At 35.9% G+C, this 18,828-nt stretch overlaps 1 protein-coding gene across 1 annotated transcript in view; it reads right to left on the bottom strand.

Moving 5' to 3' along the window:
• Positions 1-8,275: 8,275 nt before the first annotated feature.
• Positions 8,276-18,828, bottom strand: part of CYSLTR1 (cysteinyl leukotriene receptor 1) — a 47,335-nt gene continuing 36,782 nt past the window's right edge. The window contains exons 2-3 of the mRNA XM_032387922.1: positions 17,024-17,104; positions 8,276-13,939 (exon numbers count right to left, since the gene is read on the bottom strand). Coding sequence (XP_032243813.1) covers positions 12,890-13,912 — 1,023 coding nt within the window. The 5' untranslated portion in view covers positions 13,913-13,939; positions 17,024-17,104 and the 3' untranslated portion in view covers positions 8,276-12,889. The remainder of the gene's footprint in view (positions 13,940-17,023; positions 17,105-18,828) is intronic.

The raw sequence follows: 18,828 nt of genomic DNA, 5'->3' as shown, positions 1-18,828 counted from the left end.
TTTTATTAATATGGTATATCACAACAATTGATTTCCAAGTACTGAACCACCCCTGCAGCCTAGGAAAATCCCACTTGCTTGTGGTGAATAGTTCTTTTAATGTACTGTTGAATTTGATTTGCTAGTATTTTATTGAGAATTTATCCCTCCATGTTCATCAGGGATATTGGCCAGTAATTCTCTTTTTTGGTGGGGTCTTTGTCTAGTTTTGGAATTAAGGTAATGCTGGTTTTGTAGAATGAGTTTCGAAGTTTCCCTTCCATTTCTATTTTTTGGAACAGTTTGAGAAGGATAAATATTAACTCTTCTTTAAATATTTACAATTGTTAGATCTTGATAGATAGACCCCTTAATTATGATATAGTGTCCTTCTTCATCTCTTGTTACAATCTTTGTTTTAAATCTAGGTTGTCTGATGTAAGTATGGCTACCCTGGCCTCTTTTGATGTTCATTAGCATGATAGATAGTTCTCCGTCACCTCACTTTCAATCTGCAGGTGTCTTTAAGTCTAAAATGAGTCTCTTGTAAGCAGCGTAAAGATGGATCTCATTTTTTTTAATGCATTCTGATACCCTATGTCTTTTGATTGGCACATTTAGTCCATTTACATTCAAAGTGATTATTGAAAAATATTAACTTAGTGTCATTTTGTTACCTGTAGAGTTGGTGTTTCTGGTGACATCCTCTCATCCTTTCTAGTCTTTGTTGCTATTGGTCTTTTTCTCTCCCCTCAAAGTATCCCCTTTAAAATTTCTTGTGGGGCTGGTTTAGTGGTCACAAACTCCTTTAGTTTTTATTTGTCTGGGAAACTCTTTATCTCTCCTTCTATTCTGAATGATAGCCTTGTTGGATAAAGAATTCTTGGCTGCATATTTTCCTCATTCAGAACATTGAATATTTCCTTCCACCATCTCTGGCCTGCCATGTCTCTGTGGGCAGATCTGCTGTGAGTCTATTCTGTCTTCCCTTGTAGGTTAAGGACCTTTTTTTCCTTTGCTGTTTTCAGGATTAATTCCTTGTCTGTGTTTTTGTGAATTTGACTATGATATGCCTTGACAATGGTCCACTTTTGTTGAATTTAATGGGAGTTCTCTGTGCTTCTTGGATTTTGATGTCTGTGTCCTTCCCCAAATTTGGGAAATTGTCAGCTATAATTTGTTCAAATAAACCTTCTGTCCCTTTATCTCTCTCTTCATCTTCTGAGACTCCTATGGATACAGATGTTAGTACATTTTAATAAGTCTCTGCACTCCCTAAGTCTACCTTCGTGGTCCATTACCTTTCTTTCCTCTTCTTTCCAGCTTCATTATTTTACATATTTTTAAATTCTACATCACTGATTTGCTCCTTTGATTCATGCATCCTCATTTTTATGGCCTCTACTTGGGACTACATCTTGATACATCATTTTTAATTTTGACCTGACTTGGGACTACATCTTGATACAGCATTTTTAATTTTGACCTGACTAGATTTTAGTTCTTTTATCTCTGTAATAAAGGATTTTCTAGTGTCTTCTATGCTTTTCTGAAGCCAGCTAATATCCTTACAATCTTTGTTTTAAATTCTAGTTCAGACATCTTAAGTATATCTGTATTGATTGAATCCCTGCCCATGAGTTCTATCTTGTGTTGTTTCTTGAGGTTGAATTCCTCCATCTTGTCATTTTGTTCAGAAAAGAAAAGAAGAAAGAGAAAAAAAGCCCACCAAAAAACAAATGAAAAAACCCAAAAAACAAACAAAAAACAAAAACAACACAAAAAACAAAGAAAATGAAGAAAAATAGAAAAAACAAGGAAAACGAAAACACAAAACAAGAAAAAAAACCCAACTAGATCCTGAGTGTGTTTTGGTGTGCTTGTTAAAAGAATGTAGATTCCAAAATAAAAAAAATACAATGAAATATAGTAAAATGAATGTAGAGAAAAAGATATATGGAAAGTGTATATATATATAATTTTTTAAAAAATTAAGAATAAAAAATTCAAAAAAGGAATTTGAAAATATAAGCCAATAAATGAATAAATAATAAAAATAAAATAAATAAAATAAAAGTAAACAGGAAGCTTGAGCCTATTTCCCTTAGAGCTGAAGCTTTGCAGCACTCTATGATCAATAAACTTGGCCTGAGCCAGTTGTTTGTGCTGGTCTTCTGGGGGAGGAGCCTGCTGAGCTGATTTTCAGGCCGACTTGTTTCAGTGGAAATGCTTCTCCAGGCAGCAGGTGCGTGGGTCTTGGTGTGTTCATCTTGGCCTTCACTAGGTGGCGCTGTTTTGCTCCTTGAAGTCTTTCAGCACTGATGGAAGGGATGAAAATGGCTCGCTAGCCTGGGAGGTGAATGTTGACACCCCCTGCTCTTCAGTGAGCCTTCACAGAAAAGAAACCAATCACCCTATTTGTGTTCCCAGTTTCCATCTGAATCCTACCCATGTCTGAGCCTTTTTATCTCAGACATATGACTGAGTTTCAAAACTGCAAATCTCAGGGATGCCTGTTGTGGGGTCCAGCACTGTTCTCCAGGTGAATCTTGCCTTGTTTGTGGACCCATCCCGGGAAAGTGGTCTCATGACTGCCTGTCAGTTTGCAGTTTATAGCAGAAAGCCGGCACCAAGACCAACTGCTCTCTGCTGGATTCCCGGCTCCTATGTGTGGGAATAGCACAGCACTTTGGCACCACCTGTTCTTATTGTGACCCGGAGGATCCTTAGATGATGGTTTCACTACTGGGATTCTGCCCCCTTTTGCCACCTGAACACCTCTCAACCAGGCCCATTCCCCCATGGTAGTGAACTTAAAAGTTCAGATTTTGCGCTCCACCACTTCTGATACTTTACAGTAGCCTACATAAGCAGGGTCCCTCCCCACTGCCACATCCACAGCCATGTCTCCCCCAAGTGAATTTTGCACCTCCTACCTTCCATAAGGTGGTTGCTTTTCTACTTGTAGATTTGCAGTTTTTGTTCTCTCAGACCTCTGATTGACTTATTGTGTGTTCAGAATAATTTGATAACTAGCTGTCTTTGAGAGGTGAAACAAGCTCAGCATCCTCCTACTCCTCTGCCATCTTATCTGTTCCCCCTAATCTTTAATTTTAATGTTGTCTGTGATTGTAAGAGACCATTAATCTTTCAAGTTAGGACCAGAAAAAAAAAAAACCAGCACACCAAAATAAAAGTATTGTGAGTATTCAGGAAGAACTAAAATTGTTATTTTTGTCTACCTATAATGCAATGACACTGGCAATAGAAAACATTTATTTTTCTGCTTTGGTTAGTTAATAATATAACTTTCTTTGCCAAAAGGACAATTTTCCATTGGGTAATTTAGTTGTGTTAAATTTCAAATTTGGTGCTAGTGACATGTAAAACATTTCTTAGGTCAAGTGACTAGCTTCATAAGAAAAACTAAAGATCAGGTGCTTGGGGATACAAATTTAAATGTCAATTGAGGAAGTGTTTTATGTAAATATGTTTGATAAAATTTAATTGTGCTTTTGTAATTTAGAGTAGAAATATGTACTTGTGATTTGGTGGAGTTATCATGGAAGAGATTATATGAAGGGATTTATATAGTTCAGAGAAAAGAGTAGAAATAAACAGATGAATGAGGAGTTAGAATTTGTCTTCTAATTTATTTGGGGTAGCAGAGTTCTAGGATGAATCAAAGAAAATGTTTTGGATTTGGCCTCTCAGAAACATTTTGCTATTTTTTTAAATTAATTTTTAAAATTTTTATTCATGTATAATCAACACAATGTTTTATTGGTTTTGGTGTACCATGTAATGATTCAGCAATTCTATATATTACTCAGTGCTCATCACCATAAGTGCACTCTTAGTCTCATTCCCCTATTTCACTCCTCTTTTCACCCAACTCCTTTCTGGCAACCACCAATAGTTTTCTATATTTAAGAATCTTTTTTGTCACTTTTGTTTGTTTTGTTTCTTAAATTCCACAGATGAGTGACATCATATGGTATTTGTCTTTCTCTGACTGGCTTATTTCACTTAGCATTATACCCTCTAAATCCATCCAAGTTGTTGCAAATGACAAGATTTCATTCTTTGTTATGGCTGATTAATATTCCATTGTATAAAATATAAGACCTGAAACCATGAGAATCCTAGAAGAGAACACAGGGAGTAATTTCTCTGACATTGGTCGTAGCAACAATTTTTTAGATATGTTTCCTGGAGGCAAGGGAAACAAAAGCAAAAATAAACTATTGGGGTTACATCAAAATAGAAAGCTTTGGGAGAGCAAAAGAAACAATCACTAAAACTAAAAAACAACCTACTGAATGGGAGAAGTTATTTTCAAATTATATATCCAATAAGGGGTTGGTATCCAAAATACGTAAAGAACTTATACAACTCAACACACAAAAATAATCAAATTAAAAAATGGGCAGAAGACATGAATAGACATTTCTCCAAAGAAGGCATGCAGATGGTCAACAGACACATGAAAAGATGCTCAACATTACTGATTATTAGGGAAATTCAAATCAAAACTACAATGAGATATCACCTCACACATATCAGAATGGGTAAAATCAACAACACAAGAAACAACAACTGTTGGTGAGGATGTGGAGAAAAAGGAACACTTGTGTACTGTTGGTGGGAATGCACTCTGGTGTAGCTACTGTGCAAAATGGTATGAAGATTCCTCAAAAATTTAAAAATAGAATTACTGTGTGATCTAGTAATCACACTACTGGGTATTTACCCAAAGAATACAAAGCATTAATTTGAAAGTATACACGCTCCCCTATATTTATTGCAGCATTGTTTACAATAGCCAAATTATGGAAGCAGCCCATATTTATCAATAGCTGGATGGATAAAGAAAATACCATCTGTATTTTCAATGGAATATCAGTCATCTACAATAAAGAATGAAAACAAAACAAATGAACAAAGGGAAAAAAAGAGTCAAGTCAAGAAACAGACTCTTAACTATAGAGAACAAACAGAGGGTTACCAGAGAGGAGTTGGGTGGGGTGATGGGTGAAACAGGTGACGGGGCTTAAGAGTACCCTTTTCTTTTTTTTTTCTTTAAAGATTTTATTTATTTATTTATTTGACAGAGAGAGAGACAGCGAGAGAGGCAACACAAGCAGGGGGAGTGGGAGAGGGAGAAGCACGCTTCCTGCTGAGCAGGACCCCAAAACAGGGCTTGATCCCAGGACCCAGGAACCTGAGCTGAAGGCAGACGCCTAATGACTGAGCCACCCAGGTGCCCCAAGAGTACACTTTTCTTGATGAGCACTGAGTAATGCATACAACTGTTGAATCACTATATTGTACAATATTCTTTATCCATTCATTTATGGATGGACACTTGGATTTCTTCTGTATCTTGGCTATTGTAAATGATTTTGCCATAAACATAGGTGTGCATTCATCTTTTTGAATAAGTGTTTTTGTTTTCTTTGGGTAAATTCCCAATAGTGGAATTACTGGATCATATGGTTATTCTATTTTTAATTTTTTGAGGAACCTATTTTCCATAGTGACTGCACCAGTTTACATTGCCACCAGTAGTGCATGAGAGTTCCTTTTTCTCCACATCCTCACCAACAGTTATTACTTCTTGTGGTTTTGATTTTATCCATTCTGAAAGGTGTGAGGTGATATCTCATTGTGGTTTTGACTTGCATTTCCCTGACAGTTAGTGATGTTAAGCATCTTTTCATGTCTGTTGGCCACCTGTAAGTCCTCTTGAGAAAAATGTCTTTTTATGGGCATGTGGGTGGCTCAGTCAGTTGAGCTTGATTTAAGCTCAGTTCATGATCTTGGGGTTGTGGGATGGAGTACTTCATGGGCTCCATGCTCAGAGGGAGTCTGCTTGATATTCTTTCCCTCTGCTTTTCCTGCCACTTGTGTGCACACACTCTCTAAAATGAATAAATAAATCCTTAAAAAAGAAAAATGTCTTCTTAAGTTCTTCCTATTTTAATAAAATAACATTAATTTATTTAAAATTTATTTATTTATGTTTTAAATTCTCTGTATTCTCCAAGTTTCTGCATAAGTATAATTCAGACAAGTAGTGGAGAGGCCTTCTGTTTTTTTTGTTGTTGTTTGTTTCAAGTTTTTTTTTTTTAAATTCTAGTTAACATATAGTGTAATATTGGTTTCAGGAGTAGAATTTAGTGATTCATCACTTACATATAACACCCAGTGCTCATCAAAAGTGCCCTTCTTTGATGTACTGTATGGTGACTAACATAACATAATAAAAGAGTTTTGCTTTTCCTCAAAAAAAAAAATGCCCTCCTTAATACCCATCACCTATTTAGCTCCTCCCCCACCCACCTCCCCTCCATCAACCCTTAGTTTGTTCTTTATAGTTAAGAGTCTCTTATGGTTTGCCTCCCTCTCTTTTTTCCCCCATTCCCCTATGTTCATCTGTTTTGTTTCTTAAATTCCACATATGAGTGAAATCATGTTATTTGTCTTTTTTTCTGACTGATCTGTTTTGCTTAGCATAATACACTCTAGCTCCATCCATGTCATTGCAAATTCTTCTGCCCATTTTTAAATTGGATTCTTATCTTTTCTTTTTTTTTTTGATGTTGAGTTCTATAAGTTCTTTTTATATTTTCAATAGTAGCCTCTTATTGGATACATCATTTATATATATCATCTTCTATTCAGCAGATTGTGTTTTTGTTTAGTTGATGGTTTCCTTTGTTGTGGAAAAGCTTTTATTTTGGCATAGTCCCAATAGTTTAATCTTGAATTTGTTTCCCCTGATAGAGGAGACATATCTAGAAAAAATGTTTCTATGGCTGATGTCAAAGTGATTATTGCCTATATTTTCTTTTATCCATTCAGTCACCCTATGACTTTTGATTGGAACATTTAAGTCATTTACATTCAAAGTAATTATTGCCATTTTGTTACTTGTTTTATGATTGGTTTGTAGTTCTCTGTTCCACTCTTGTCTTGCTCTCTTCCCTTGTGGTTTAATGGCTTTCTTTAGTGATATGATTTCTTTCCCTTTTTATTTTAATTTTTTTTTTGCATTTCTATTACATGTTTTTGATTTGTGGTTACCATTAGGTTGATATGTAACATCTTATGCATATAACAGTCTATATTAGTTTGATGGTCAATTAAGTTTGAACCCATTCTAAAAGCACTAAATTTTTTTACTGCCTCCCACCATGTTTTATGTATATGATGTTGTACTTTACATCCTTTTATATTGTGAATCTCTTGAGTTATTTTTGTAGATATGATTTATTTTACCACTTTTGTGTGCTTTAATGTTTATTCTGGTTTTATAATTGATCTACTATTTTTATTATGTTGGTATGTATCTGTGAAATTTTTTATTTTCCCAATTTTCTTACTTTTGATTATGGCCTTTATTTTCCACTTAAAGAATTATCTTTAAAGTTTTTGGAAGGTTAGTTTAGTGGTGATAAACTCCTCTAACTTTTGTTTGGGAAAATCTTTATCTCTCCCTCTATTCTGAATGATAGCTTTGCTGGATAAAGTATTCTTGGTTGCAGGTTTTTTTTTCCTTTCAGTGCTTTGACTATATCATGCTACTCCCTTCTGGCCTGCAAATTTTCTGCTATAAAACCAGCTGATAGCCTTATGGGATTTCCTTTGTATGTAACTGTTTTCTCTTGCTGCTTTTAAAATTCTCTTTATCACTACTTTTTGCCATTTTAATTACTATGTATCTTCGTGTGGTCCTCCTTGGGTTGATTTTGTTGGGGGTTCTCTGTGCCTCCTGCATCTGGATGTCTGTTTTCCTTCCCACATTAAGGAATTTTTCAGCTATCATTTCTTCAAATAAATTATCTGCCCCTTTTTCTCTTTCTTCCTTTTCTGGTATCTCTATAATGCAAATGTTATTACACTTGATGTCACTGACTTCCCTTAACCTATTTTAATTTATTATTATTATTTTTTGCTGTTCAGTTTGATTGCTTTCCGTTATTTTGTCTTCCTTCTCACTGATCCAATCTTGTGCATTTTCTAGTCTATTATTTATTTCCTCTAATACATTGTTAATTTCTGTTATTCTTCATCTCTGTTTCTTTTTTATATTTTCTATCTCCATCGAATGTCTCATTGAGATCCTCTACTCTTTTCTCAAGTCCAGTGAGTATCTTTATGACCATTATTTTGAATTGTCTGTCAGGTATATTGCTTATCTCTGTTTCATTTAGGTTTTTGGCTCTATTTTTTCCCCTTTTCTTTCATTTGGGACATATTCTTCTATCTCCTTATTTTGTCTAACTTTCTGTTTGTTTCTATGTATTTAAAAAATCAGCCATGTCTCCAGATATTGAAACTGTTGGCCTTGGGAAGAAGAGGTCCTATAGTGCCCTGTAGTGCCATGTTCCCTGTGCACCAGAAACAGGTGCTTCAGTGGTGTCTCCTATGTGTGTTGCATGTGCCCTACTGTTTGGTTGTGTTTGCCTTCAGTTCAGTCAGCTGCAATGGTCCTCTTTGCTGTTACAAACATGGTTTTTCCCTGTGCTTTTAAGGGACCAGTCTGGGGCACCTTGGGCTTATATTTGTATCAGACCAGAAGTTTGCCCTCAGCTCCTTTGCTGAGGCTTGGGTTGCATTGAACTGCAGGGTACTATTGCTGTGTCATCTCCTGAGAGGCTTTTCTTGGTGGGCAGGTCCTGCTGTCAGACAAGTTGTCTGCCCCAGTCCATCTGCTGAGTTTTCAATGATCTCGAACTACAGGGTTCTCTCCTTATGTTTCCTTCTCTGAGTTTTTTTTGGTGGGCAGGGCCAACAGTCAGTTCAGATGTCTTCTCCCAGACCACTACTGGGGCTGCAGTTATACTGGTGTGGGATGTTATCTTCCCCTCTTTCCAGGGAGGGCAAGTATCACTTTGGAGTGGTGCTAGTTACTACTGGGGCTTATAGAATGAGAACTGGCCAGAGCCACTTTGGAGGAACTCCTTCCAAGTGGGTTGGGTTGGAAGAGAGGCAAATCTGTAGGGGACCATGGGTGTGGTGAGCTTGGTGTTAGCAAGTTATGTGGCAAGTGTTTATGCTGGTTCCTGCAGGTATCTGTGTATCTAGGTTGGAGGGTGGGTTACAGAAATGGCACCTGTCAGCTTGTTTGTTCTTGGATAAATCTCTTAAAGATCCTTGACCCTCCAGTGCAAGTTCTCAGATTAGTAAATAAATCTCCTTTTCCTATACCCAGGTGTTTTTCAACCTGCTGCTTCTATGCTGTATCTTGCCAGAGTTGTTTATAATGTTGTTTCTTTAAGGGTAGGGATTCATTTTCCTATCACCTTCCAGCTTTCCCAGAGCTGAGCCTGCTGATTTTTAAAGTACCTGAAGTCAAGCCCCACTTATCGTAACAACTCATGAAGTTAAGTCCCATTGGTTTACAAAGCCAAATGTTATGTGGGCTTGTCTTCCCATTGAAGGTCCCTCATGTCTGGGGTGTCTAGTTTGGGGGTGTGTTCCTCTCCCTTCTTTGAAATTATGGTATCCCTCCCATTTGTGGTTAGTATCACCAGAAGTTTGGTTCCCAACTGTGTTTCTGCCTCTCCTACCATTTTTGATGTGGCTTCCTCTCTACAGTTAGCTGTGAAAAGTCTGTTCTGTCAGTTTTGGGTCATTTTCTGGGTTGGTTGCACTGATGTGGCTGTTATTTACTTGTATTCATGGGATGAGGTGAACTTAGGATCCTCCTACTCTGCCATCTTCCCAAGCTCTCTCCCATTTAGCTCCTTTAGTATCAGAAAAAGGCAATCTAACCCAGGTTATGCACATGAGGAAGAATAGAATAAGTGAGCTTCTTTTCATACCTCTAGTGCAGTGGTGCTTACTAAAAAGGGCCCACAAATTTACATTGCTCTGAAATCCAATCTCACCTTTCAAGCTTCTGAATTTTTCACTGTTGGAGTTTCTAAAGCATTAGTAAAGTTAGATATTGAGGTATATATTTAATTATCTCAAAAGACCATTAAAAGTCAATTAAAAATGAAAAATCATATTATTAGAGTGAAAGCCAGGAGATTTTGAAAACGAAGAAAACCAAAGTTTACAGTTTGAGATGAGTATACAAAACCATTTATGTTTATTCTGTAGAATAAAATACAAAGCATTGCCTTAATATTTGAAATTATTTTTTGAGGTACTGAACCTATATTGGCTGAACAAAATAAAGAAGCCAAGTGTATAATGAAAATGAGCTTGAATAGCTGATGAGTTTTCAAAGGACTGTTAGAAACCAAAGGAATGTGTGTGAAGACTGTGGCATGGGAATGCCACAGGGTATTATATAGACATTAGAAATTATAAACATTAAAGTCCTTCTAATGTCAATATTCTAGGATAGTATACAATATTCTTAAGATGTTTTTCCAAATAAAATCATAAGCTTTAGTTCATGGTTCCTGTGTTCATGTATTTAAAAAATTAAGCATATAGTTTATTTAAACCTGTTTTGTAAAATAAACAAATCATTGAAAAAAAACCCCCTCACTTCTACTTCTTATTTTGAAGGTAGAAAATGGTCCAGCACGATAGCATAGCAAATTAAGAAATTGAGTTCTGGAGTCAGACTGCCTAGATTTGAATCCTAGTTCTGATCCTTACTAGCTGTCTGACAATGGGCAAGTTACTTAATTTCTTTGTGCCTCAGTTTTTAAATCAGCAAAATAGGAATAAGAATGGTATATATATTTCAGAGCAATTATAAGTATTAAATGAGGTGATACAGATAAAACACTTAAAACAGAATAAAAGCTCATTAATCGTTAGGTACCATAATTTAAAGGCATAGTTTTCAACCTGAAGGAATTGATAATTCCATAAAGTGATGATTCCACTTTGGGAGAAAATACTTACACATATGAAAAAACTGGAAAATAATTAAGTATTAAACAGTTTCATATAAGATATAAACATAAATGATGTAAAGGATAACAACAAATTTGTGGTTAGCTTGTCAGTATGCTTCTGTGTGGGACAAAGTGGGACTGCTAGCAGAAGTGAGAACATAGGAAAACACCTGGAAGTGTGAATAAGTAAGACAAAAGGTTCTTTTATGTGCATTAGAATTTAACTATGCCCATATTTTGTTTAAATCTTTAAAAATTTAGAATCCATGTTGTAAATATGAATCAGTATATTTAAGTAACAAAACCATCTATAAGTACTTTAAAATTATTTAAAGGTAAAACTTTAACATATATGTTAATATATGTGTGTATGTTATGATCACATTTGAGTTTCAAAAATGCCCAGTAAAAAAAGGCAAGACAAGTATTATTATTATCATTTTACAAATGAGGAAGCTGAGGATCAGAATTTATGTCACTTGCTTAAAGTTACACCACTAGTAAGTAATAGAGACCCGATTAGCAACCAGGTCTTCTAGCTTTCAATTTAGTGCTCTTCTATCACACTATACTTACTGAGTAGCAGAAAGCTTAGAACACGAGAAATTAGGACTGAATGTTTTGATAGATATTATGTTTGATTGTCACCTCAAACAAGGAAAAAATGGTATAGGATAAAAGTGTAGATACTGCCAAATCTCAGGTATGTTAAAAATAAATGGGCACTAGTTAGTTATACTATGCCTTAGAGGTCCTCTTTCTTTTTGTTTTGAGTGTTTTCCTAAGGGGTTGCAACATTAGAAGTGAAATAGAAATAACATACACATGGCAGATTCAGATAGAATCCTTTCATAGTTTTTTTCTTCACCATTATCATTGATTTCCTCTGAGGTAATGTGCCTTTTGAAACACAGAATAAAGGAACAGACCACACTTCAGCAAAAGCTTGCCCATGAATATTATATTTCAGCCATAATCAAGTTGTTGTATTTTAAGAACAAAGTTTCCACTGTAATATAAAACCCACTGTAAACATCTCCTTGATATTCCTGTCAACATGCCAATAGAGAAGAAAAAGTATAAAATAATAATAAAACTTGTAATTAACTTCCATTCATAAATGCATATCATGGAACAAAATCTCTGACATAGTTATATAAATATAAATACTTATTAAAACAACTTGTAATAGCAACATTCAAATTTTATTCAGAAACCCACTGTAGCTAGTTTTGATCCCAATAATAAGCATGTAGAAAAGTAGAACCCTTTCCCTCTGCTTTAGATAAAGTTTAAATTACTTCTATTCATATATGGGAGTGTCAGTTGTCTGGTTCTTAAGGAAGATTGTATGTCATGTAGGGAGAGAATTCCCTGTAAGAACTTCAATAAGCAACAAAAACTCCACCATTCTCTTTTGAGGGTCTGGGTCAGGAGCAGAAGAAAATTGGACACAAACTGGCTTTTGACCAAGTTCATACTCCTCAGTTTCCAATTGCACATTGCATGGAGTCTTTAGGGCCATTTGGCTGGATACTAAGGTGTTCTAGCACTTGCATATTCTGTTTTAGAAGAAATGGCCTTACTTTGCCTAGTCAGTCAATACTTCAAAGGAAGAGGGTGACAGGACATTTTATGTAGCTCCTGGGTCATTCCAGTTCTCATCTGATGGCATGCATGCAAAGGAATATGTTAGGATGATTGTATCTTAAAGGGCTAGTTCTTATCCTTTCTGAAGCTTTTATTTGGTCTCAGATCCATTTTTTTACAATGCCAAGACAAAAATATTCTTCACCTTTCAGTGAATGATCAAAAAACCACTTATAATTTAGTTAATAGTTGTGGACTGAATTTTTAACACTTAAAATATCTTTAGGGCCTGTAACAGTGTGGATTCATAAATGAGATCTATTTATAGGCATAGGTTCAGTTAAGTATTTGTAAATTATTAATAGAAATACTCATTTTTATTGTAGATAATTTGAGGTAATACTTGTTTGGGAAACTCTTTATTAATTTTCATTGGAAATGGGTTTAAATTATTCTTTACATGTTTCTTCTCCTTTTTCTGCCAAAGAGGCCTTTTTCTTGGGTACATAAGTCACACTGGACAAGGAATGCTTTCTAAATGTAGACAGTCTTCTCCTAAAGTTCCCGCCTGAAAAGAAATATAGGAGAGGGTCAAAGCAACAATTTGATGCGGCCAGAGACAAGGTTATGACCACTGACTTCTGCATTCTAAGAACAGAATCACAGGGTTTAGTTTCATTGTGTAAAAAATGAAGGTGGATGGTGCGTTGAATATGATATGGCATGAAGCTGATCAAAAAAGCAGCTGTCACAACTATGATCATTCCTATAGCTTTTTTACGGCTTGATAGATTTTTCTTCATTGAATTTTTAAGTAAGGTTAAAATGATCATTGTGTAACAGACAATTATAATGACAAAAGGAATGATAAATCCGATAAACAATGACACATAATGCAAGACCAAAATATGATTTTTAGCCTGATTGTCCTGTGGAGGCTCAAAGCACTTGGTATTGTTTTTCTCATCTTTGTAAGATGTGGACATTAAAAATGGAGAACTGGTCAAAATCACAAAAATCCAAATGCTAACACACACAAGCCTGGCTTTCTTCTGTGTAACCAAATTAATGTTCTGGACTGGAAAAACAATTGCAATACATCGGAAAAAGCTCATGGCTGTCATAAAGAAGATACTACAATAGAGGTTGACATACAAGGCATAAGTGCTGAGGCGGCACAAAATGTCACCAAAAAGCCAAATGCCTTTGTGAACATAATAGACTACACGGAGAGGCAGTGTACACACGCACAGTAGATCTGCTACTGCTAAATTAATCATGTATACTTGGAAAGCTGACTTCTCATGATACGTTTTTATGAGGACATAGAGCACAAAGCTATTGCCAAAGAAGCCCACAACAGAGATCATAGAGTACAAGGTGGAATACACTTGATTGCGGAAGTCATCAATAGTGTCATTGCACGTGTTATTATTGGCAGAAGATACTGTCAGATTCCCGACTCCATCCATGTTTCTCTAGGAATGTCTGCTTGGTGCCTGCAATATATACATACATAAATACATACATACATATATATATATAAAAATTCTTGTCAATTTTTATCAGACAATAAATTACAGGAATTACTAAAATTTCACTTTATATTGTCATTATATATACTTTTTGACCATGGCAGGAAGTACAGGTAGTGGGGCAATAAAGAAGGATTCAGCTGCACCTTGCCTCCAGGAGAAGAGTTTGCGTCCTATAGGCATCAAGAAAACTCTTTTTCCCTCATTTCCACCCAAGTTTGCCTAATGGACTTCCTCTTAATCTTTAAAACCTAGCTAAAATAGCTCTGCTTTTCTTTAAGTCATATTACTCTAGTACTATTCTGTAAATCTTCTTTTTAATTGAGTTTTTCTATTAGATAAAAGCTTTAAGGATAGTCGTTTTTCATAAATATAAATATCCATCTATCTATCATCTACCTATCTATCTACAGCTATCTATCTATCATCATCTATCTATTGGAAGAGCATTGAATTCTCTTGGAGAATAAAGTCTAGGTGAAAATGCTTGGTTCGTTCAAGAAGAGGGCTTCTAGGTAACATCTGCTGGTTGATGCTCATCTAATTGTTTTGATGAGAGAAAACAGTTCCAAAGAGGTAAAACACATTTTGAAAAATCTGCACCATAAGTTAAGGCTCTGAGGAAAGATGCAGCATAACTAGTTAAAATATACATTCTGGGTAGGGATATTGTTGTAGCTGTTTATTTTTGTTCTCTTCCTAGACTCACTCTCAAAACCATACTATTCAACCACACATGGTCATTTCTTTTATACCAAGAGGTTGTTACTTGGTCTAGCTTAGTTAAGCTACATCAAGACAGTCAATTAAGTCAGTAAACAAGCTCTGATCAGACAGATCTAGGGATGAGACAATGTGGAAATAATGATTTCTAGTGTTCCTCCAGATTTTTTTATTCTTTAAGAAAGTGGGAGCAACTCATCAATACAGAATATGGTGGATAATCTTTTTTTTGGGGTGGATAATATTTGATTGAAGTCTGATTTCTTGGCCTTTTACACAGCTCTTTCTCCCTAGTAAAAGAGAGTTGGGGTTTGTAAGGTGGAAAGACTGCTTGAACATGCAAGAACTCCAAGCAATGGAAGAGACTGATCTTGTCTCTGAATTATAGATACAGAAACAAACAGTTATAGTAGTGGTTGTAGGTGGGATATAACTTCCAGGTTTACTACTGCTAACAACTTGGCTAGTTGCTTCATTTTTTCCTTTAATTAAAAAATGTCATAATTTTGCACCAAGAACTGTTGGTATATGGACAAGAAATTGAGGATGAATCATTCTGAGGGTGGATATCTAAGATCAAAGAGAAAAATGAGTCGACTATTCCCAACTTCTGCATTATTTCTTAGTTTGCTTTCCGGTTACTTGCCTCTTTCACCATTGGTTCCCTGAACTCAAGTGCAATTGTGGAAAAGAGGGAAACTGCCTAAACTTAATCAAGTCTTCTGTTAGCCTTGTTACTAGGGTTCCACAAATTGGGCAGTTATGATGAGGCACTAGATGGCGCTGTTGAGATTTTTGCTATAAGCTTTGTTTTAAGAACTACACTTGAAAGGTATTAGCTAATTACCATCTGTCTTTCCTACCACCATCAATCCTCACTACATCCTCCTAAAAACTCTAGAAAAATTTTCCATATATTGGAGCTTCTTCCAATTATATCATATTCTGTTCTAAAACCTTCAATGGTCTGAGGGCTTTCAGAACAAAATCCAAACTTCTTTGCCTGATATTTAAGGCTCTCTATAGTCTAGTTGCAACTAAATTTTCCTAGCTTCTCTCTCACTTTTCTCGTTTGCACACCCTGTAGTTCAATGAAACAACTATTTTACTATGCTAGGGACATGTGCTACATGTTTTCTCACCTGTCCTTTTTCATGCTATTTCTTTTTCCTGAAATACTCTTTCCTCCATCTAGATATATGCAAAAACTACCCACCCTTTAGCTCAAATTACACCCTTTTTGGGTGTAAAGACTTTAAGACTTTCTTCATCCTCCTTCCAAAGTAATTTCTATCATTTTCCTTTGTAGGGAACTCTAAATTTTTCTTTCAGATCAATGATTTGTATGCATATGTTATCTTCCCTTACAGACCATCTGGTTGATATATAAGAAGGCATGTCACACAGGGCTAAGACATATGTACTTTGACCATAAGTGCTCAATAAATGCTAATTGAGTGAATGAATAAATGAATGATGAACAAGTTTGTCATTTTAAAGTAGTTATCATTCAAAACCACTTAGAGTTATCTTTGTATTCCAGTATCATTTAAAATCTTTCCAGCCTCAGAGCCTAAAGTAAAGTTACTTCCTAAGGTATTAAGGAAGGAACTAAATCATAATGCTAACTGTAAGATTAAAAAACATTCATATCTTGACACAGAATAATCATTTATTTGTTTTTCTGTTAAATATTATAAATTTGACATTCCCAGATCTTTGAATGAAAGGTGCCTAATAAAACTGATAAATAAATTAATGGAAAACAGATGGTCATTAGTCCCATTAATAAATTCTCCAGTGCTACAGACCAAAATAAGCTTTCCTAGTAATGTTGGTATTTAGGTTCAATTGTTTATTTATAACTAAGTCAAGTCAATGACTTATATTAGGTCATAAAAAGAAAATTGTAAAACTTTCAATCAAGTAATGAATCCTAGAGGGATAGAGATCATTTAGTCTAAGCCACTCATTTCACAAATTATGGCTTTGCTTGTCTTTAACAGCATTTAATTTATTTTTATAGAATTTACTGTGATCCCCAAATAATGAGACCCACAATATATGGATTCAGAGATAGCCCTGCCTTCAAGCCCCTCATAGTCTGGTGGGGGAGAGGAGTGATAACTCAGAAATATGGAAAGGTTACAATACAGTATGGTAAGAACTATCTTAGAACAAAGCAAATGGGCTATTAATTGGTTAATATAAACAAGCAATAAACACATAAAATGAATTTTTTTGTGCAGATGACAAAGGAAGTTACTTTGTTTAGATAATTTGCCAGTTGAAGAAACAAGATTGATTTAGAAAATGGAACCATACCTCTTTCTGACACTGCAGTGCTTTTCACGAATGTTCCTAGTTAGTGGTCAGTGCTTCTTATGATGTAATTTCTGATGAAGCCTAAGATGACATCACAAGATTGAAAAGGAAGTCAATGACCTTAGAAGCAGTCCAGAAGGGTCATGGGAACTTAGTGGCCTTAAGTACAGATCCAAGGTGTGTCATGGGACATCACAGCTTTACTGACAGATTTAGGGCTAGTTATTGGATTCCATGCCTCCTTCTTTTTTTTTTTTTTTTTTAGTTTTTAATTTTATTATGTTATGTTAGTCACCATACAATATATCATTAGTTTTTGATGTAGTGATCCACGATCCACTGTTTTCGTATAACACCCAGTGCTCCATGTAGTACGTGCCCTCCTTAATACCCATCACCGGGCTAACCAATCCCCCCTCCCCCCTCCCCTCTAAAACCCTGTTTGTTTCTCAGGTCCATAGTCTCTCATGGTTCATCTCTCCCTCCAATTCCCCCCGCCCATTTTTCCCTTCCTTCTCTTAATGTCCTCCATGTTATTCCTTATGTTCCACAAATAAGTGAAACCATATGATAATTGACTTTCTCTGCTTGACTTATTTCACTTAGCATAATCTCCTCCAGTCCCATCCATGTGGATGTAAAAGTTGGGTATTCATCTTTTCTGATGGCTGAGTAATATTCCATTGTATATGTGGACCACATCTTCTTTATCCATTCATCTGTTGAAGGGCATCTCGGCTCTTTCCACAGTTTGGCTATTGCGGACATTGCTGCTATGAACATTGGGGTGCATATGGCCCTTCTTTTCACTACATCTGTGTCTTTGGGGTAAATACCCAGGAGTGCAATTGCTGGGTCATAGGGTAGCTCTATTTTTAAATGTTTGAGGAACCTCCACACTGTTTTCCAAAGTGGCTGTACCAACTTGCACTCCCACCAACAGTGTAAGAGGGTTCCCCTTTCTCCACAACCTCTCCAACATTTGTTGTTTCTTTCCCTGTCCATTTTTGCCATTCTAACTGATGTAAGGTGGTATCTCAGTGTGGTTTTGATTTGGATTTCCCTGATGGCTAATGATGATGAACATTTTTTCATGTGTCTGTTAGCCATTTGTATGTCTTCTTCAGAGAAGTGTCTGTTCATCTCTTCTGCCCACTTTTTGACTTGATTATTTGTTTTTTGGGTGTTGAGTTTGAGAAGTTCTTTATAGATCTTGGATACCAGCCCTTTATCTGTGGTGTCATTTGCAAATATCTTCTCCCATTCTGTGGGGTGCCTCTTTGTTTTGTTGACTGTTTCCTTTGCTGTGCAGAAGCTTTTTATCTTGATGAAGTCCCAAAAGTTCATTTTTGCTTTTGTTTCACTAGCTTTTGGAGATGTATCTTGAAAGAAGTTGCTGTGGCCGATGTCAAAGAGGTTACTGCCTATGTTCTCCTCTAGGATTTTGATGGATTCCTGTCTCACATTGAGGTCTTTCCTCCACTTTGAGTTTATCTTTGTGAATGGTGTTAGAGAATGGTCGAGTTTCATTCTTCTGCATGTGGCTGTCCAATTTTCCCAGCACCATTTATTGAAGAGACGGTCTTTTTTCCATTGCATGTTTTTTCCTGCTTTGTCAAAGATTATTTGACCATAGAGTTGAGGGTCCATATCTGGCTTGTGTATTCTGTTCCATTGGTCTGTATGTCTGTTTTTGTGCCAGTACCATGCTGTCTTGGTGATCACAGCTTTGTAATATAGCTTGAAATCGGGCAACGTGATGCCCCCAGCTTTGTTTTTCTTTTTCAACATTTCCTTGGCGATTC

Source organism: Phoca vitulina, unplaced genomic scaffold, assembly GCF_004348235.1.
Source record: "Phoca vitulina isolate PV1807 unplaced genomic scaffold, GSC_HSeal_1.0 scaffold51, whole genome shotgun sequence".
Taxonomy (NCBI): Eukaryota; Metazoa; Chordata; class Mammalia; order Carnivora; family Phocidae; genus Phoca; species Phoca vitulina.
This window is presented reverse-complemented; position numbering and strand designations above follow the sequence as displayed.